The sequence below is a fragment of the Lichenostomus cassidix genome, unplaced genomic scaffold (assembly GCF_008360975.1).
Source record: "Lichenostomus cassidix isolate B80296 unplaced genomic scaffold, HeHo_3.0 HiC_scaffold_34, whole genome shotgun sequence".
Taxonomy (NCBI): domain Eukaryota; kingdom Metazoa; phylum Chordata; class Aves; order Passeriformes; family Meliphagidae; genus Lichenostomus; species Lichenostomus cassidix.
Window position 1 is genome coordinate 898,337 of NW_028147431.1, and position 21,471 is coordinate 919,807.

The following is a 21,471-nucleotide window of genomic DNA, read 5'->3' on the forward strand; positions in this document are numbered from 1 at the left end:
GGTCAGTTTAGGGTCACTTTGGGGTCACTCAGGTCAGTTTATAGTCATTCAGAGTCAGTTTGGGGTCACTAGGGTCACTTTGGGGTCACTCAGGGTCAATTCTGGGGTCAGTTTGGGTCACTCAGGTCACTTTGGGGTCAATTATGGGTCAGTTTGGGGTCACTCAGGTCAGTTGGGGTCACTCAGGATCAGTTTGGGTCAGTTTAGGGTCACTTTGGGGTCACTCAGGTCAGTTAGAAGTAATTCAGAGTCAGTTTGGGGTCACTAGGGTCACTTTGGGGTCAGTTTGGGGTCACTCAGGGCCACCTGGGGTCACTCTGGGGTCAGTTTGCGGTCACTCAGGTCACTTTGGGGTCACTCAGGTCACTTTGGGGTCACTCAGGGTCAATTCTGGGGTCAGTTTGGAGTCACTCAGGTCACTTTGGGGTCACTCAGGTCACTTTGGGGTGACTCAGGTCAGTCTGAGGTCACTCAGGTCAGTTGGGGTCACTCTGGATCAGTCTGGGTCAGTTTAGGGTCACTTTGGGGTCACTCAGGTCACTTTGGGGTCACTCAGGGTCAGTTTGAAGTCATTCAGAGTCAGTTTGGGGTCACTAGGGTCACTTTGGGGTCACTCAGGGCCACTTAGGGTCACTCTGGGGTCACTCTGGTGTCACTCAGGGTCAGTTTGGGGTCAGTCAGGGTCACTTTGGGGTCAATTATGGGTCAGTTGGGTCACTTTGGGGTCACTCAGGGCCAATTGGGGTCACTCTGGGGTCAGTCAGGTCAGTTGGGGTCACTCTGGATCAGTCAGGGTCAGTTTAGGGTGACTCTGGGTCAGTTTGGGGTCACTCTGGATCAGTCCAGGTCAGTTTGGGGCCACTGGGGTTACTTTGGGGTCACTCAGGGTCATTTGGGGTCAGTTTGGGTTACTCAGGTCACTTTGGGGTCACTAGGGTCAGTTTGGGGTCACTCAGGTCAGTTTAGGGTAAGCTTGGGGTCAGTGGTGTCAGTAGGGTCACTCTGGTGTCACTCAGGGTCAGTATGGGGTCACTTTAGGGTCACTTTGGGGTCAGTGGGTTCAGTCAGGGTCAGTCAAGAGTCACTCAAGGTCACTGAGTGGTCACTTTAGGGTCAGTTTAAGGTCACTTTAGGGACAGTTATGGGGTTACTCTGGGGTCACTCAGGGGTTAGTTTAGGGTCACTTGGGTCACTCAGTGGTCACTTCAGGGTCAGATTTAGGGTCAGTTTGGGGTCAGTTTAAGGTCACTCAGGGGTCAGTTTAGGGTCACTTTAGGGTCACTCAGGGGTCAGTTTAGAGTCACTCAATACATGTTGATCTCCAGCAGCTCTCTCAGCACTCTGGGGTCACTCAGGGTCAGTTAGGGGGTCACTCAGTGGTCACTCAGGGGTCACTCAGTGGTCACTCAGGGGTCACTCAGTGGTCACTCAGGGTCACTCAGTGGTCACTCAGGGGTCACTCAGTGGTCACTCAGGGGTCACTCAGTGGTCACTCAGGGGTCACTCAGTGGTCACTCAGGGTCACTCAGTGGTCACTCAGTGGTCACTCTAACCTGTCCAGCTCCAGCAGCTCTCTCAGCACTCTGGGGTCACTCAGGGTCAGTTGTGGGGTCAGTTGTGGGGTCAGTTATGGGGTCACTCAGGGGTCACTCAGGGGTCACTCAGTGGTCACTCAGTGGTCACTCAGGGGTCACTCTAACCTGTCCAGCTCCAGCAGCTCTCTCAGCACTCTGGGGTCACTCAGGGTCAGTTATGGGGTCAGTTATGGGTCAGTTATGAGGTCAGTCAGTGGTCACTCAGGGGTCACTCAGGGGTCACTCAGGGGTCACTCGGTCACTCAGGGGTCACTCAGTGGTCACTCTAACCTGTCCAGCTCCAGCAGCTCTCTCAGCACTCTGGGGTCACTCAGGGTCAGTTATGGTCAGTTATGGGGTCACTCAGGGGTCACTCAGTGGTCACTCAGGGTCAGTTATGGGGTCACTCAGGGGTCACTCAGGGGTCACTCAGGGGTCACTCAGGGGTCACTCTAACCTGTCCAGCTCCAGCAGCTCTCTCAGCACTCTGGGGTCACTCAGGGTCACATCACTGTCCAAACTCAGGTAATAATCACACTGAGGGTTCTGACGGCAAAGAGACCTGCGGGAGAAAATACCCAAAAAATGAGTCAGGGAGCCCAAAAAAACCCAAAAATCCCAAAAACTGAGCCAGGGAACCCAAAAAACCCCAAAAACTGAGTCAGAGAGCCTGAAAAACCCCAAAAAACCCCAAAAACCCCAAAAACTGAGTGAGTGATCCCAAAAAATCCCAAAAAACCCCAAAAACTGAGTCAGGGACACCAAAAAACCCCAAGAAACCCCAAAAACTGGGTCAGGGATCCCAAAACCCCCCCAAAACACCCAAAAAACCCAAAAAACCCCAAAAACTGAGTCAGAGACACCGAAAAAACCCCCAAAACCCCCAAAAACTGAGTCAGAGAACCCAAAAAATCCCAAAAACTGAGTCAGGAACCTCAAAAACCCCAAAAAATGAGTGAGTGACACCAAAAAACCCCAAAAACTCAGTCAGGGATCCCAAAAAACCCCAAAACCCCCCAAAAACTGAGTCAGGGACCCCAAAAACCCCCCAAAAACCCAAAAACCCCCAAAAACTGAATCAGGGACACCAAAAAACCCCAAAGACTCAGTCAGGGACACCAAAAAACCCTAAAAACTGGGTCAGAGAACCTAAAAATACCCCAAAAACTGAGTCAGGGAACCCAAAAACCCCCAAAACCCCCCCAAAAACACCATCAGGGACACCAAAACCCCCAAAAACGGAGTCAGGGAGCCCAAAACTCCCACCAGGGCCTGGGCCCCTCCCCCACCCCATTGCCCCTCCCCCAATATCCCTCTTTGCCCTCCCCTCCTCTGGCCCCTCCCCTAATGACCTCATCGCCCCTCCCCCTCCTTTGCCCCTCCCCAATGTCCCTCTGCCCCTCCCCAATGTCCCATCGCCCCTCCCCAATGTCCCCAAGCCCCTCCCCACTGTCCCCAAGCCCCTCCCCAATGTCCCCAAGCCCCTCCCCCAATGTCCCCAGCCCCTCCCCCAATGTCCCCAAGCCCCTCCCCCTGCCCCTCCCCAATGTCCCCAGGCCTCCCCCAATGTCCCCAAGCCCCTCCCCCCGTACATGCCGAGCTCTCGGGCCGCCCCTCCCCCCAGCCCCTCCCCCGCTCGCTGGGCGGAGCTGAAGTGACGCTGCAGCCTCGGCCAATCAGCATCCAGCAGGGGGGCGTGGCCTGGGACCTGCGGGGACAGCCATGGGGACAGTGGGGACACTGGGGACACTGGGGATGTTGGGGAATTTGGGGACAGTGGGGACATGAATGGGGACATTGAGGGGATTTGGGATATTTGGGACATTGGGGACGTTGAGGACATTATTGGGGACATTTGGGGACATTGGGGATATTGGGGGTGTTGGGACATTGGGGACATTTGGGGACATTGGGGACATTGGGGACGTTGAGGACATTAATGAGGACATTGGGGACATTGGGGTCATTGGGGACGTTGGGGACATTAATAGGGGCATTGGGGATATTGGGGACATTGGGGATATTGGGGACGTTGGGGACATTAATGGGGACATCGGGGACATCATTGCACCATTGGGGATTTTGGGGACATTGGGGACATCGGGAACAATGGGGACTTTGGGGATGTTGGGGACAGTGGGGACAGTAATGGGGACACTGGGGATGTTGGGGACATTGGGGACATTGGGGACGTTGAGGACATTATTGGGGACATTGGGGTCATTGGGGACGTTGGGGACATTAATGGGGACATTGGGGACATTGGGGACATTGGGGATGTTGGGGACATTAATGGGGACATTGGGGACATTGGGGACATTGGGGATTTGGGGACAGTGGGGACATTAATGGGGACATTAATAGGGACATTGGGGACATTGGGGATATTGGGGACATTGGGAACACGGGATTTGGGGACATTGGGAACAGTTGGGGACATTGGGGATGTCAGGGATGTTGAGAACATTAATGGGGACATTGGGGACATTGGGACATTGAGGGGATTTGGGACATTGGGGACGTTGAGGACATTATTGGGGACATTGGGACATTGGGGACGTTGGGGACATTGAGGGGATTTGGGATATTTGGGACGTTGGGGACGTTGAGGACATTATTGGGGACATTTGGGGACATTTGGGGACATTGGGGATATTGAGGACATTAATGAGGACAATGGGGACATCGGGGACATTATTTGGGACATTGGGGACATTGGGGACATTGGGGACATTGGGGACGTTGGGGACATTAATGGGGACGTTGGGGACATTAATAGAGATAATGGGGACATTAATGGGGACATTAATGGGGACGTTGGGGACATCATTGCACCATTGGGGATTTTGGGGACATTGGGGACATTGGGAACAACGAGGACATTGGGGACTTTGGGGATGTTGGGAACAATGGGGACTTTGGGGACAGTGGGGACATTAATGGGGACATTGGGGACATTTGGGGATGTTGGGAACACTGGCAATGTTGGGGACACTGAGGACATTGGGGACATTTGGGGACATTGGAGACATTAATGGAGATGTTGGGGACATTGGGGACATTGGGGACATTATTTGGGACATTGGGGATGTTAATAAGGACATTGGGGACATTGGGCACTTTGGGGACATTGGGGGCTTTGGGGATGTCAGGGATGTTGAGGACATTAATGGGGACATTGGGGACATTGAGGGGATTGGGGATATTGGGGACATTAGGGACATTGGGGACATTTGGGGATGTTGGGGATATTGGGGACATTGGGGACATTGGGGACATTAATGGAGATAATGGGGACATTAATGGGGACATTAATGGGGATGTTGGGGACGCTGGGGACATTAGGGACACCAGGAGTGACTTTGGGTTGATTTTTTGGGTTTTGGGGTTTTCAGGGTATTTTTGGGATGATTTTTGGGGTGAATTTGGGGTATTTTTGGGATATTTTCAGGGTATTTTTGGGATGATTTTTTGGGATTTTTTCAGGATATTTTTGGGATATTTTTTGGATATTTTCAGGATATTTTTGGGATTTTTTCACAATATTTTTGGGATATTTTCGGGATATTTTCGGGATATTTTGGGGATATTTTGGGGATATTTTGGGGATTTTTTTCAGGATATTTTCGGGATTTTTTCACAATATTTTTTGATAATTTTCAGAATATTTTCGGGATTTTTTTAGGATTTTTTTGGGATATTTTCAGGATATTTTTTAGGATATTTTTGGGGTATTTTTTGGATATTTTCAGGATATTTTGGGGATTTTTTCACAATATTTTTTGGATATTTTGGGGATTTTTTGGGGTATTTTTCAGGATATTTTTGGGGCAATTTTCAGGATTTTTTCAGGATCTTTTCAGGATATTTTCGGGATTTTTTCACAATATTTTCAGGATATTTTTGGGATATTTTCAGGATAATTCTGTGATAATTTCAGGATATTTTTGGGGTGAATTCAGGCTGATTTTGGGTCTCTCACTCACAGCATTATAGAGGAACAGCCCCATTCTGCTCCGGGGGTAGCTGAGCTCGCTGAGGCGCCGCAGGAATTGGGGCAGGAAGGGAGTTGGGTCAGTGATGAAAACCCCAAGGAGCACCCAGGGCAGAGAGTCAGCCTGGGGAGAGAGAAAATGTGGGGTTAGGGAGGTGAAATCAGGGAAAAACAGCAAAAAAACCAAAAAAAACCACCCCAAACCACCCCAAAATGACTCAAAATAACCTCCAAATCACCCAAAAATAACCCCAAAAAACCCCAAAAATCACCCAAAATCACCCCCAGGAGAACCCAGGGGAGAGAGTTGGGCTGGGGAGAGAGAAAAAATGGGGTTAGAGAGATTAAATCAGCCAAAAAACAGCAAAAAAACTCAAAAAAAACCTCAAAATCACCCCAAAATAACCCCAAAAATGCCCCAAAATCACCCCAAAAACACCCAGCAGAATCCAGGGGAGAGAGTTGGGCTGGGGAGAGAGAAAAATGGGGTTAGGGAGCTGAAATCAGGGAAAAACAGCAAAAAACCCAAAAAAACCACCCCAAAAATCACCCAAAATCACCCCAAAAACACCCTAAAACACCCCAAAATCACCCCAGGAGAACCCAGGGCAGGGAATCAGCCTGAGGAGAGAGAAAATGTGGAGTTAGGGAGATGAAATCAGGGAAAAACAGCAAAAAACCTCAAAAAAACCTCAAAATCACCCCAAAATGACCCAAAATAACCCCCAAATCACCCAAAAATCACCCCAAAAAACCCCAAAACTATCCCAAAACCAACCCAAAAACCCCAGCAAAACCCAGGGGAGAGAGTTGGGCTGGGGAGAGAGAAAAAATGGGGTTAGGGAGATGAAATCAGCCAAAAATCAGCAAAAAAACCAAAAAAAACCACCCCAAAACACCCCAAAATCACCCCAAAAACACCCTAAAACACCCAAAATCACCCAAAATCAACCCAAAAAACCCCCAGGAGAGCCCAGGGGAGAGAGTTGGGCTGGAGAGAGAAAAAAATGGGATTAGAGAGATGAAATTAGCCAAAAATCAGCCAAAAATCACACAAACACACCCTAAAAATCACCCCAAAACCACCCAAAATAACCCCAAAATCACCCAAAACCACTCAAAATGACCCCAAAATCACCCCAAAACCAACCCAAAAAATCCCAAGAAGAACCCAGGGGGGAGAGTTGGGCTGGAGGGAGAGAAAATATGGGGTTAGGGGAGATGAAATCAGCCAAAAATCAGCAAAAAAATGCAAAAAAACCTCAAAATCACCCCAAAATGACTCAAAATAACCCCCAAATCACCTCAAAAATCACCCCAAAAAACCCCTAAAACACCCCAAAATCACCCCAGGAGAACCCAGGGGAGAGAGTCAGCCTGGGGAGAGAGAAAAAATGGGGTTAGGGAGGTGAAATCAGTGAAAAATCAGCCAAAAATTACACCAAAATCACCCTAAATCACCCCAAGGAGCACCCAGGGGAGAGAGTCAGGCTGGGGAGAGAGAAAAATGGGGTTAAAGAGGTGAAATCAGGGAAAAAACAGCAAAAAAACCCAAAAAAACCCACCCCAAAACACCCCAAAATCACCCCAAAAACACCCTAAAACACCCAAAATCACCCAAAATCAACCCAAAAAACCCCCAGGAGAGCCCAGGGGAGAGAGTTGGGCTGGAGAGAGAAAAAAATGGGATTAGAGAGATGAAATTAGCCAAAAATCAGCCAAAAATCACACAAACACACCCTAAAAATCACCCCAAAACCACCCAAAATAACCCCAAAATCACCCAAAACCACTCAAAATGACCCCAAAATCACCCCAAAACCAACCCAAAAAATCCCAAGAAGAACCCAGGGGAGAGAGTTGGGCTAGGGAGAGAGAAATGTGGGATTGGAGGAGATTAAATCAGTGAAAAAACAGCAAAAAAACCAAAAAAACCACCCAAAATCACCCCAAAACCACTCAAAATAACTCCAAAATCACCCCAAAAAACCCCAAGCAGTACCCAGGGGAGAGAGTGGGGCTGGGGAGAGAGAAAATGGGATTAGAGAGGTGAAATCAGTGAAAAATCAGCCAAAAATTACACCAAAATCACCCTAAATCACCCCAAAAATCACCCCAAAAACACCCAGGGGAGAGAGTTGGGCTGGGGAGAGAGAAAATGGGATTAGGGAGGTGAAATTAGCTAAAAATACCCAAAAATCACCCCAAAACCCGCAAAAAGACCCCAAAATCCCCCAAAATTTCCTCCCAAACCTTCCTAAAATCCTTCCATTTCCCCCCAAATTTTCCCAAAGCCTCCCCAAATCCCCAAAAATTCCCCAAATTCCCCCAAAAATCCCCAAAATCGCCCAAAATTCCCCCAAATTTTCCCCAAAATTTTCCCAAATTTCCTCAGAATTTCCCCCAAATTTCCCAAATTCCCCAAAATGTCCCCAAATTTCCCCCAAATTTTCCCAAATTCCCTGAATTTCCCTGAATTTCCCTGAATTTCCCTGAATTTCCCCAAAATTTCCCCAATATCCCCCAAAACCTCCTCAAATTCCCCCAAAATCCCCCAAAAATCACCCCAAATTTCCCCAAATCCCCAAAATTTCCCCAAATTGCCCCAAATGTCTCTAAAATTTCCCCAAATTTCCCAAAATTCCCCAAAATTTCCCCAAATTTCCCCCAAATCCTCCCAAAAATCCCCAAATCTCCCCAAATTCCCTCAAATTTCCCCCAAAATTTCTCAAAAATCCCCAAATTTCCCCAAAATTCCCCAAATTTCCCCCAAAATTCCCCAAAATTCCCAAAATTCTCCCAAATTTCCCCCAAATTTTCCCCAAAATTCCCCAAATTTTCCCCAAAATTCCCCAAATTCCCCCAAATTTCTTAAATTCTGATTTTCCCCAAAATTCCCCAAACTTCCCCAAATTTCCCCCAAAATTTCCCCAAAACCTCCCCAAATCCCCAATTTACCCAAATTTCCCCCAAACTTCAAATTTCCCCCAAAATTTCCCCCAAATTCCCCAAAATTTCCCCAACCTCCCCAAATCCCCCAAAAAATCCCCAAATTCCCCAATTTCCCCCAAAATCCCCCAAAATCCCCAAATTCCCAGTTCTCACCTTCCCCCTGCTGAGCTCTCTGCGGTTTCTCTCACACTCCCTGCAGCCCTCAGGGCTCCAGCCTTGGGGGATGTAATTGCTGAGGGAATTCAGAGCAATCTGGGGAGAAAAAATGGGATTTTGGGATCCTAAAAATACACCAAAAACACCCCAAAAACCCTCCCAAAAAATCCCAAAATCAACCCGAAAATCCACCCAAAATCCACTCCAAAAATATCCCAAAAACAGCCCCAAAAAACCAAAATTAACCTCAAAATCTCCTCCAAAAAACCCCAAAATCAACCCTAAAATTCACCCAAAAAACCCCCAAATGAACCCCAAAAATCCACCCAAAACCCCCCAAATTAACCCCAAAATCTCCCAAAAAACCCCAAAATCCACCCCAAAAATATCCCAAAAACACCCAAAACCCCCTGAGATTGGAGTGACTCAAAAACCCCAAATTAACCCCAAAATCTTCTCAAAAAACCCAAATTAACCCCAAAAATCCACCCAAAAAAACCCCAAAATAAACCCCAAAATCCACCCCAAAAAACCCCAAATTAATCCCAAAATCTCCTCAAAAAACCCCAAAAACCCCCAAATTAACCCCAAAATCCACCCCAGTGGGATGGAATTGCTGAGGGAGTTCAGAGCAATCTGGGGAGAAAAAATGGGATTTTGGGATCCTAAAATGTCCTAAAAATACCCTAAAAACACCCCAAAAATCCTGAGATTGGAGTGACCCAAAAAACCCCCAAATTAACCCTAAAATCTCCTCAAAAAACCAAAAAAAAAACCCCAAAAATACCCCAAAAATCCTGAGATTGGAGTGACTCAAAAACCCCCAAATTAACCCCAAAATCTGCCCCTAAAAACCCCCAAAATCCACCAAAAAATCCCCAAATTAATCCCAAAATTAACCTGAAAATCCACCCAAAAATCTACCCAAAAAAACCCAAAATTAACCCCAAAATCTCCTCAAAAAACCCTAAAAAAACCCAAATTAACCCCAAAATCCAGCCTTGGGGAATGGAATTGCTGAGGGAGTTCAGAGCAATCTGGGGAGAAAAAATGGGATTTTGGGATCCTAAAAACACACCAAAAACACCCCAAAAACCCTCCCAAAAAATCCCAAAATCAACCCGAAAATCCACCTGAAAATCCACCCAAAATCCACTCCAAAAATATCCCAAAAACACCCCCAAAAAACCAAAATTAACCCCAAAATCAACCCAGTGGGATGTAATTGCTGAGAGAATTCAGAGCAATCTGGGGAGAAAAAATGGGATTTTGGGATCCTAAAAATACACCAAAAATAGCCTAAAACCACCCCAAAAATCCAGAGATTGGAGTGACCCAAAAACCCCCAAAAACACCCCAAAAATCCACCCAAAAAACCCAAAATTAACCTCAAAATCTCCTCAAAAAAAACCCCAAAATCAACCCTGAAATTCACCCAAAAAAACCCAAAATGAACCCCAAAAATCCACCCAAAAACCCCAAAATTAACCCCAAAAATCCACCCAAAAAACCCCAAAATAAACCCCAAAATCCACCCAAAAAACCCCAAATTAATCCCAAAATCTCCTCAAAAAACCCAAATTCACCCCAAAATCCAACCCAGTGGGATGGAATTGCTGAGGGAGTTCAGAGCAATCTGGGGAGAAAAAATGGGATTTTGGGATCCTAAAATGTCCTAAAAATACCCTAAAAACACCCCAAAAATCCTGAGATTGGAGTGACCCAAAAACACCCCAAAAATCCACCCAAAAAACCCAAATTAACCTCAAAATCTCCTCAAAAAACCCCCAAAATCAACCCTGAAATTCACCCAAAAAATACCCCAAAACCACCCCAAAATCAACCCTGAAATTCACCCAAAAAACCCCAAAAAACACCCTAAAAATCCACCCAAAAAAACCCCAAAATAAACCCCAAAATCCACCCAAAAAAACCCAAAATTAACCCCAAAATCTCCTCAAAAAACCCAAATTAACCCCAAAAATCCAACCCAGTGGGATGGAATTGCTGAGGGAGTTCAGAGCAATCTGGGGGGAAAAAATGGGATTTTGGGATCCTAAAATGTCCTCAAAATATCCTCAAAATATCCTAAAAATACCCCAAAAATCCTGAGATTGGAGTGACCCAAAAAACCCCAACAACATCCCAAAAATCCACCCAAAAAACCCAAATTAACCTCAAAATCTCCTCAAAAAAACCCCAAAATCAACCCTGAAATTCACCCAAAAAAACCCCAAATGAACCCCAAAATCCACCCAAAAAACCCCAAAATTAATCCCAAAATCTCCTCAAAAAACCCTAAAAAAACCCAAATTAACCCCAAAATCCAGCCTTGGGGGATGGAATTGCTGAGAGAATTCAGAGCAATCTGGGGAGAAAAAATGGGATTTTGGGATCCTAAAATGTCCTAAAAATACCCTAAAAACACCCCAAAAATCCTGAGATTGGAGTGACCCAAAAAACCCCAAAAACATCCCAAAAATCCACCCAAAAAACCCAAATTAACCTCAAAATCTCCTCAAAAAAACCCCAAAATCAACCCTGAAATTCACCCAAAAAAACTCAAAAAACACCCCAAAAATCTACCCAAAAAACCCCAAATTAACCCCAAAATCTCCCAAAAAACCCCAAAATCAACCCCAAAAATATCCCAAAAACACCCAAACCCCCCTGAGATTGGAGTGACTCAAAAACCCCAAATTAACCCCAAAATCTCCTCAAAAAAACCCAAATTAACCCCAAAAATCCACCCAAAAAACCCAAAATTAACCCCAAAATCTCCTCAAAAAACCCTAAAAAAACCCAAATTAACCCCAAAATCCACCCCAGTGGGATGGAATTGCTGAGGGAGTTCAGAGCAATCTGGGGAGAAAAAATGGGATTTTGGGATCCTAAAATATCCTAAAAATACCCTAAAAATACCCCAAAAATCCTGAGATTGGAGTGACCCAAAAACACCCCAAAAACATCCCAAAAATCCACCCAAAACAACAAAATTAACTTCAAGATCTCCTCCAAAAAACCCCAAAATCAACCCTGAAATTCACCCAAAAAACCCCAAAAAACACCCCAAAAATCTACCCAAAAAACCCCAAAAACACCCCAAAATCTCCCAAAAAACCCCAAAATCCACCCCAAAAATATCCCAAAAACCCCCAAATTAACCCTAAAATCTCCTCAAAAAAACCCAAATTAACCCCAAAAATCCACCCAAAAAAACCCCAAAATAAACCCCAAAATCCACCCAAAAAATCCCAAATTAATCTCAAAATCTCCTCAAAAAACCCCAAAATTAACCCCAAAATCCAACCCACTGGGATGGAATTGCTGAGGGAGTTCAGAGCAATCTGGGGAGAAAAAATGAGATTTTGGGATCCTAAAATGTCCTAAAAATATCCTAAAAATACCCTAAAAACACCCCAAAAATCCCGAGATTGGAGTGACCCAAAAAACCCCAACAACATCCCAAAAATCCACCCAAAAAACCCAAATTAACCTCAAAATCTCCTCAAAAAAACCCCAAAATCAACCCTGAAATTCACCCAAAAAAACCCCAAATGAACCCCAAAATCCACCCAAAAAACCCCAAAATTAATCCCAAAATCTCCTCAAAAAACCCCAAAAAACCCCAAATTAACCCCAAATTAACCCCAAAATCAACCCAGTGGGATGGAATTGCTGAGGGAGTTCAGAGCAATCTGGGGGGAAAAAATTGGATTTTGGGATCCTAAAATGTCCTAAAAATACCCTAAAAATACCCCAAAAATCCTGAGATTGGAGTGACTCAAAAACCCCCAAATTAACCCCAAAATCTGCCCCTAAAAACCCCCAAAATCCACCAAAAAATCCCCAAATTAATCCCAAAATTAACCTGAAAATCCACCCAAAAGTCCACCCAAAAAAACCCCAAAATCCACCCAAAAAAACCCAAAATTAACCCCAAAATCTCCTCAAAAAACCCTAAAAAAACCCAAATTAAGCCCAAAATCCAGCCTTGGGGAATGGAATTGCTGAGGGAGTTCAGAGCAATCTGGGGAGAAAAAATGGGATTTTGGGATCCTAAAAATACACCAAAACCAGCCCAAAAACCCTCCCAAAAAATCCCAAAATCAACCCGAAAATCCACCCGAAAACCACCAAAATCCACTCCAAAAACATCCCAAAAACAGCCCCAAAAAACCCAAATTAACCTCAAAATCTCCTCAAAAAAACCCCAAAATCAACCCTGAAATTCACCCAAAAAAACCCCAAATGAACCCCAAAAATCCACCCAAAAAACCCCAAATTAACCCCAAAATCTCCTCAAAAAACCCTAAAAAAACCCAAATTAACTCCAAAATCCAGCCTTGGGGGATGTAATTGCTGAGGGAGTTCAGAGCAATCTGGGGAGAAAAAATGGGATTTTGGGATCCCAAAAATACCCCAAAAACACCCCCAAAACCCTCCCAAAAATCCCAAAATCCACCCGAAAATCCACCCAAAAACCACCAAAATCCACTCCAAAAATATCCCAAAAACACCCCCAAAAAACCCAAATTAACCTCAAGATCTCCTCCAAAAAAACCCCAAAATCAACCCTAAAATTCACCCAAAAAAACCCCAAATTAACCCCAAAATCTCCTCAAAAAACCCAAATTAACCCCAAATCTATACAAAAACCCCCAAATTAACACCAAAATCCACCCAAAAAACCCCAAATTAACCCCAAAATCTCCTCAAAAAAACCCAAATTAACCCCAAAATCCAACCCAGTGGGATGGAATTGCTGAGGGAGTTCAGAGCAATCTGGGGAGGAAAAATGGGATTTTGGGATCCTAAAATGTCCTAAAAATACCCTAAAAATACCCAAAAAATACCCCAAAAATACCCCAAAACCAGCCCAAAACCACCCCAAAAATCCCGAGATTGGAGTGACCCAAAAAACCCCAAATCAATCCCAAAAAACCCCAAATCAACCCCAAATGCACCAAAAAACCCCAAAATCAACCCAAAAACCCCCAAATCGACCCAAAACCCCCAAAATCAATCCCAAATCCACCCAAAAACCCGAAAATCCACCCAAAAAAACCCCAAAATCCACCCAAAAAAACCCCAAAATCCACCCAAAAAAAACCCCAAAATCCACCCAAAAAAACCCCCAAAATCCACCCAAAAACCCCCCAGGATCAGGTGAGGTTTGGGGTAGATTTGGGATAATTTTAGGGGATTTTGGGTATTTTTTGGCTCTTTTGGGGCATTTTTGGGGTGGATTTTGGATATTTTTGGGTTATTTTTTGGGGATTTTTGTGATGAGTTTGGAATATTTTTGGAGTTATTTTGGGATATTTTTGGTGTAATTTTGGGTTATTTTTGGTGTATTTTTGGGCGATTTTTGGTGTATTTTTTAGGGGATTTTTAGGATATTTTCAGGATATTTTTGGGACATTTTTGGGATGTTTTTAGGATATTTTTGGGATATTTTGGGTACCTTAGTAGGTCCATTCCCGTGGATCATCACTGGCAGGATTTAGGTTATTTTTGGGATATTTTTGGGATATTTTTGGGATGTTTTTAGGATATTTTTGGGATATTTTTGGGATCTTTTTGGGATGTTTTTAGGATATTTTTAGGATATTTTTGGGATATTTTTGGTGTATTTTTGGGATGTTTTTTTGATATTTCTTAGGGGATTTTTTGGATTTTTTCGGGATATTTTTAGGATACTTTCGGGATATTTTCAGGATATTTTTAGGATGTTTTTAGGATTTTTTGGTGCATTTTTGGGATGTTTTTGGGGTGAATTTTGGGTATTTTCAGGATGAATTTTGGGATGGATTTGGGATATTTTTTGGCTTATTTTTGGTGTCATTTTGGGTTATTTTGGGTTATTTTTGGTGGATTTTTGGGCGATTTTTGGTGTATTTTTTAGGGGATTTTTAGGATATTTTCAGGATATTTTTGGGATATTTTTGTGATAATTTTGGGCCATTTTGGGTACCTTGGTGGGTCCATTCCCGTGGATCACCACTGGAGGATTTGGGATATTTTTGGGATATTTTTAGGATATTTTTGGGATATTTTTGATGTATTTTTTTGGCATTTTTGGGATGTTTTTGGGGTGGATTTTAGGATATTTTTGGGATATTTTTGGGGTTATTTTTGGTGCATTTTTGGTCTATTTTTGGAGTATCTTTGGTGTATTTTTTAGGGAATTTTTGGGATTTTTTTAGGATATTTTTGGGATGTTTTTGGGGTAATTTTGGTATATTTTTTGGTTATTTTTGGTGTATTTTTGGGGGGATTTTTGGGATTTTTTGGGGATTTTTTTAGGATATATTTGGTGTATTTTTGGGATATTTTTGGTGGATTTTTGGGGGGATTTTTGGGATTTTTTCGGGATAATTTTGGGATATTTTGGGGATATTTTTGGTGTCTTTTTGGTGTATTTTTTAGGGGATTTTTGGGATTTTTTCGGGATATTTTTAGGATGTTTTTGGGATATTTTTGGGATACTTTTGGGGTAATTTAGGTATATTTTTTAGTTATTTTTGGTGTATTTTTTGGGGGATTTTGGGGATTTTTTGGGGATTTTTTTAGGATATATTTGGTGTATTTTTAGGATATTTTTGGTGTATTTTTGGGATATTTTTGGTGTATTTTTGGGTTATTTTTGGTGTATTTTTGGCGATTTTTGGTGTATTTTCTTGGGGATTTTTAGGATATTTTTAGGATATTTTCAGGATATTTTTAGGATGTTTTTAGGACATTTTTGGGATATTTTGGGTACCTTGGTGGGTCCATTCCCGTGGATCACCACTGGAGGATTTAGGATATTTTTGGGATATTTTGGGGATATTTTTGGGATATTTTTAGGATATTTTGAGGATATTTTTGGGATATTTTTGGGATATTTTTGGGATATTTTTGGAATATTTTTGGGATATTTTTGGGATATTTTTGGGATATTTTTGGGATATTTTTGGGGTAATTTTGGGATATTTTTGGGATATTTTTGGGATGTTTTTAGGATATTTTTGGGATATTTTTGGGATACTTTTTGGGATGTTTTTAGGATATTTTTGGGATATTTTTAGGATATTTTTGGTGTATTTTTGGGATGTTTTTTGGATATTTTTTAGGGGATTTTTTCGGGATATTTTTGGGATACTTTTGGGATTTTTTCGGGATATTTTTAGGATATTTTCAGGATATTTTTAGGATATTTTTGGGACATTTTTGGGATATTTTGGGTACCTTGGTGGGTCCATTCCCGTGGATCACCACTGGCAGGATTTAGGTTATTTTTGGGATATTTTTGGGATATTTTTGGGATGTTTTTAGGATATTTTTGGGATATTTTTGGTATGTTTTTAGGATATGTTTTAGGATATTTTTGGTGTATTTTTGGTGTATTTTTGGGATGTTTTTTGGATATTTTTTAGGGGATTTTTTCGGGATATTTTAGGATAATTTTGGGATATTTTTGGGATATTTTTAGGATGTTTTTAGGATATTTTTGGTGTATTTTTGGGATATTTTTGGGTACTTTTGGGATATTTTTGGATTATTTTTGGGATATTTTTGGTGTATCTTTGGAGGATTTTTGGGATGTTTTTGGGGTGAATTTTGGGTATTTTCAGGATGGATTTGGGATATTTTTTGGCTTATTTTTGGTGTATTTTTGGGTTATTTTGGGATATTTTTGGTGTATTTTTGGTGTATTTTTGGGATTTTTTCAGGATATTTTCAGGATTTTTTCGGGATTTTTTCAGGATATTTTTAGGATATTTTTGGGCCATTTTTGGGATATTTTGGGTACCTTGGTAGGTCCATTCCCGTGGATCACCACTGGCAAAGCCCCGCTGAGCTCATTCCTCACTCTGTTCCCTCCTGGCTCAAACCTGATTGTCACCTCACCTGGAAAATGGGGAAAAAAACCCCAAAATCGGGTCAGAAACCCCAAAAAAACCACTCAGAGACCCCAAAAATTGATCAGAAATCCCAAAAATACCCCAAAAGTGATCAGAGAACCCAAAAAGTGATGAGAAACCCCAAAAATACCCCAAAATCATCCCGAAAATTCCCCCAAAACTGGTCAGAAACCCCAAAAATACCCCAAAAATTCCCCCAAAACAACCCAAAACTGGTCAGAAACCCCAAAAATACTCCAAAAAACTGATCAGAAACCCCAAAAATTGATCAGAAACCCAAAAAAAACCCCAAAAAACACTCAAAAACCACAAAAATTGATCAGAAATCCCAAAAACACCCCAAAATCACCCCCAAAATTTGGTCAGAAACCCCAAAAAGAAACAAAAAAACACTCAGAGACCACAAAAATTGATCAGAAATCCCAAAACTGGTCAGAAACCCCAAAAATACTCCAAAAAACTGATCAGAAACCCCAAAAATACCCCAAAATCACCCCGAAAATATCCCCAAAACACCCCAAAATTGGTCAGAACCCCCAAAAATACCCCAAAAAACTGATCAGAAACCCCAAAAATACCCCAAAATCACCCCAAAAATTCCCCTAAAACTGATCAGAAACCCCAAAAAAACCCCAAAAAACCACTCAGAGACCCCAAAAATTGATCAGAAATCCCAAAACCACCCCAAAATCACCCCAAAAATTTGGTCAGAAACCCCAAAAAGAACTCAAAAACCACTCAGAGACCCCAAAAACCGATCAGAAATCCCAAAACCACCCCAAAAGTGATCAGAGAACCCAAAAACTGGTCAGAAACCCCAAAAATGCCCCAAAACCACCCCGAAAATTCCCCCAAAACAACCCAAAACTGGTCAGAAACCCCAAAAATACCCCAAAAATTCCCCCAAAACAACCCAAAACTGGTCAGAAACCCCAAAAATACCCCCCAAAACTGATCAGAAACCCCAAAAATTGATCAGAAACCCCAAAAAACCCCCAAAAAACCACTCAGAAACCCCAAAAATTGATCAGAAATCCCAAAAATACCCCAAAACCACCCCAAAAATTTGGTCAGAAACCCCAAAAAGAACTCAAAAAACACTCAGAGACCACAAAAATTGATCAGAAATCCCAAAACTGGTCAGAAACCCCAAAAATACTCCAAAAAACTGATCAGAAACCCCAAAAATACCCCAAAATCACCCCAAAAATTCCCCAAAACACCCAAAAATTGATCAGAAACCCCAAAAATTCCCAAAAAACTGAGCAGAAACCCCAAAAATAGCCCAAAATCATCCCAAAAATTCCCCCAAAACACCCCAAAATTGATCAGAAACCCCAAAAATACTCCAAAAAACTGATCAGAAACCCTAAAAATACCCCAAAATCACCCCAAAAATACCCCAAATTTGGTCAGAAACCCCAAAAAGAATCCAAAAAACCACTCAGAGACCCCAAAAATGGATCAGAAACCCCAAAAACTACCCCAAAATCACCCCAAAAACTGGTCAGAAACCCCAAAAATACTCCAAAAAACTGACCAGAAACCCCAAAAATACCCCAAAAATTCCCCCAAAACACCCCAAAACTGGTCAGAAACCCCAAAAATATTCCAAAAAACTGATCAGAAACCCCAAAAATAACCCAAAAATACCCCAAGAGCTGAGCAGAAACCCCAAAAACAGCCCAAAAATTGGACTGAAACCCCAAAAATAACCCAAAAAACACCCAGAGACCCCAAAAATTGATCAGAAATCCCCAAACCACCCCAAAATCACCCCGAAAATATCCCCAAAACACCCCAAAATTGGTCAGAAACCCCAAAAAACTGTTCAGAAACCCCAAAAATACCCCAAAAATACCCCAATTTCTGACAGGAACCCCAAAAACAGCCTGAAAATTGGTGAGAAACCCCAAAAAGAATCAAAAAAACCACTCAGAGACCCCAAAAATGGATCAGAAACCCCAAAAACTACCCCAAAATCACCCCAAAAACTGGTCAGACACCCCAAAAAGAACCCAAAAATACCCCAAAAACTGCTCAGAAACCCTGAAAATACGCCAAAAAAACATTCAGAGACCCCAAAACTGCTCAGAAACTCCTAAAATACCCCAAAAAACCACCGAGGGACACCAAAAACTGATCAGAAATCCCCAAAATCCCCAAGAAAAGCCCCAAAAATACACCAAAAACTCCCAAAAACCACTCAGGGACCCCAAAAACCGATCAGAAACCCCAAAAATACCCCAAAAACTGATCAGAAACCTCAAAAATACCCCCAAAAGACCCCAAAAATACCCCAAAAAAACAGATCAGAAACCCCAAAAATACCCCAAACTGCCCAAAAAAACTGATCATGGACCCCAAAACAGGTCAGAAAACCCAAAAATGCCCAAAAAAAACCAGTCAGAGACCCCAAAAAAGTGATCAGGGATCTCCAAAATCCCCCAAAAACAGCCTGAGAACTGAGCAGAGACCCCAAAAACTCCCCAAAAATACCCCAAAAATTCCCCAAAAAAACCCCAAAAATACCCCAAAAATACCCCAAAAAACCCCCAGGACTCCTCCAAACCCACTCAGGACCCCAAAAAACCCCAAAATCACCCCAAAAACCCATAAAATCTCCCAAAATCCTCCAAAATTCCCCTGAAAATGACCCGAAAATCACATCAAATACCCCAAAATCCACCTAAATTTCTCCAAATCAACCTAAAATCACCCAAAATCATCCCAAAATTCCCCCCAGGACCTCCCGAAATTGCCCCAAATCCCAAATCTTCCCCTGGAAACCCCAAATCCCCTCCAAAAAGCCCCAAAATTGCCCCAAAAATCTCTCTAAAATCCCCCAAAATCACCCTAAAATCCCATCAAATGTCCCAAAATCATCCCAAAATCACCCCAAATCCTCCAAAATTCCCCCCAAAATCACCTAAAATCCCATAAAATACCCCAAAATACCGCAAATCCCCCAAAATCACCCTAAAATCACCCTAAAATCTCCCAAAATCTCCCAAAAATCCCATAAAATCTCCCAAAATTCTCCAAAATCCCCCAAAATTCCCCCCAAATCATCCCAAAATCTTCCTAAAATTTCCCAAATTCCCCCAAATGACCCTAAAATCTCCCCAAATCCTCAAAAATCCAAAATTCCCCCAAATCCTCCTAAAAATCCCTAAAATCCCCTAAAATCCCCAAAATCTCCCAAAATTCCCCTAAAATCTCCCAAAATCTACCTCAATATCCCCCAAAATCTCTCCAAAATCCCCTAAAACCTCCCAAAATCACCCCTAAATCCCCCCAAATGCTCCTAAAATCTCTCAAAATCCCCCAAATCCTGTAAAATCTGCCAAAATCCCCCAAAATTCCCCCAAAAATCACCTCAAATTCTTCCCAAAAATCTCCTAAAATTCCCCAAAATTCCTCCAAATCCTCCAAAGTTTCCCCAAAATCCCCAAAATCCCATAAAATCCCCCCAAAATCTCCCCCAATTCCCTAAAATCTCCCAAATTTCCCCAAATCTCCCTAAAATCTCCCAAAATACTCCAAATTTGCTCCCAAATTCCCCCAAAATCACTCAAAATCTTCCTAAAATCTCCCATAATCCCCCAAAATTCACCCAAATCCTCCTAAAAATCCTCCAAAATCACCCTAAAATCCCATCAAATCCCCCAAAATCTCCCAAATTCCCCCAAAATCTCCCAAAAATCCCATAAAATCTCCCAAAATACTCCAAATTTGCTCCCAAATTCCTCCAAAATCACTCAAAATCTTCCTAAAATCTCCCAAAATCCCCCAAAATTCACCCAAAATCCTCCTAAAAATCCCCCAAAATCTCCCAAAAATCCCATAAAATCTCCCAAAATACTCCAAATTTGCTCCTAAATTCCTCCAAAATCTTCCTAAAATTTCCCAAAATTCACCCAAATCCTCCTGAAAATCCCCCAAAATCACCCGAAAATCCCCTAAAATCTCCCAAAATCTACTTCAATATCCCCCAAAATCTCCCAAAATCTCCCAAAATCTCCCAAAATCCCCCAAAATTCCCCAAAAATCCCCCCAAATCCCCCAAAATCCCCCAAATTCTCCCAAAATCCCCCCAAAATCACTTTAAAATTGCCCCAAAATCACCCCAAATCCCCCAAATTTCCCAAAATTTCCCAAAATTTCCCAAATTTGCCCCAAATCCTCACCGAGAGCTCCGTTGAGGTTCTGGAAGATTCTGGAATGATGATCCAGAGCCAAACTGAACTCCTCCTGGGGGGAAAAATTGGGGAGAAAAATGGGAATTTTGGGGAATTTAGGGAGGAAAAATTGGGAATTTGGGGAGAAAAATGGGAATTTTGGGGAGAAAAATGGGAATTTTGGGGAATTTAGGGAGGAAAAATGGGAATTTGGGGAGATTTTGGAGAGAAAAAAGGTGTTTTTGGGGGAAAAGATGGGATTTTTGGGGAGGAAAAATGGGATTTTGGGGGGAAAAGATGGGATTTTGGGGGATTTGGGGGGGAAAATTGGGATTTTGGGGAGGAAATCTGGGAATTTGGGGAGGAAAGATGGAATTTTGGAGGAGAAAAATGGGATTTTGGGGAGATTTTGGGAGGATTTTGGGAGGAAAAAAGGAATTTTGGGAGATTTTGGAGAGGAAAATTGGGAATTTTGGGAGGAAAAATGGGAATTTAGGAAGGAAAATTAGGATTTTGGGAGATTTTGGGGGAAAAGAGGATTTTGGGGAGAAAAAAGGGATTTTGGGGGGAATTTGAGGGGAAAATGGGATTTTGGAAGGAAAACTGGGAATTTGGGGCAGAAAATTGGGAATTTGGGGAGGAAAAATTGGATTTTAGGGAGGAAAAATGGGATTTTGGGAGATTTTGGGGAGGAAAAATGAGAT

General features: G+C 42.7%; 1 protein-coding gene across 1 annotated transcript in view; it reads right to left on the bottom strand.

Moving 5' to 3' along the window:
* The window catches only part of LOC146423089 (multifunctional procollagen lysine hydroxylase and glycosyltransferase LH3-like), a 94,441-nt gene that overhangs the window by 16,596 nt on the left and 56,374 nt on the right, over positions 1–21,471 (bottom strand). Inside the window, exons 6-11 of the mRNA XM_085045065.1 lie at positions 20,777–20,840; positions 16,475–16,572; positions 8,674–8,772; positions 5,561–5,692; positions 3,167–3,282; positions 2,032–2,136 (exon numbers count right to left, since the gene is read on the bottom strand). Of these exons, the coding sequence (XP_084901191.1) occupies positions 2,032–2,136; positions 3,167–3,282; positions 5,561–5,692; positions 8,674–8,772; positions 16,475–16,572; positions 20,777–20,840 (614 nt within the window). The remainder of the gene's footprint in view (positions 1–2,031; positions 2,137–3,166; positions 3,283–5,560; positions 5,693–8,673; positions 8,773–16,474; positions 16,573–20,776; positions 20,841–21,471) is intronic.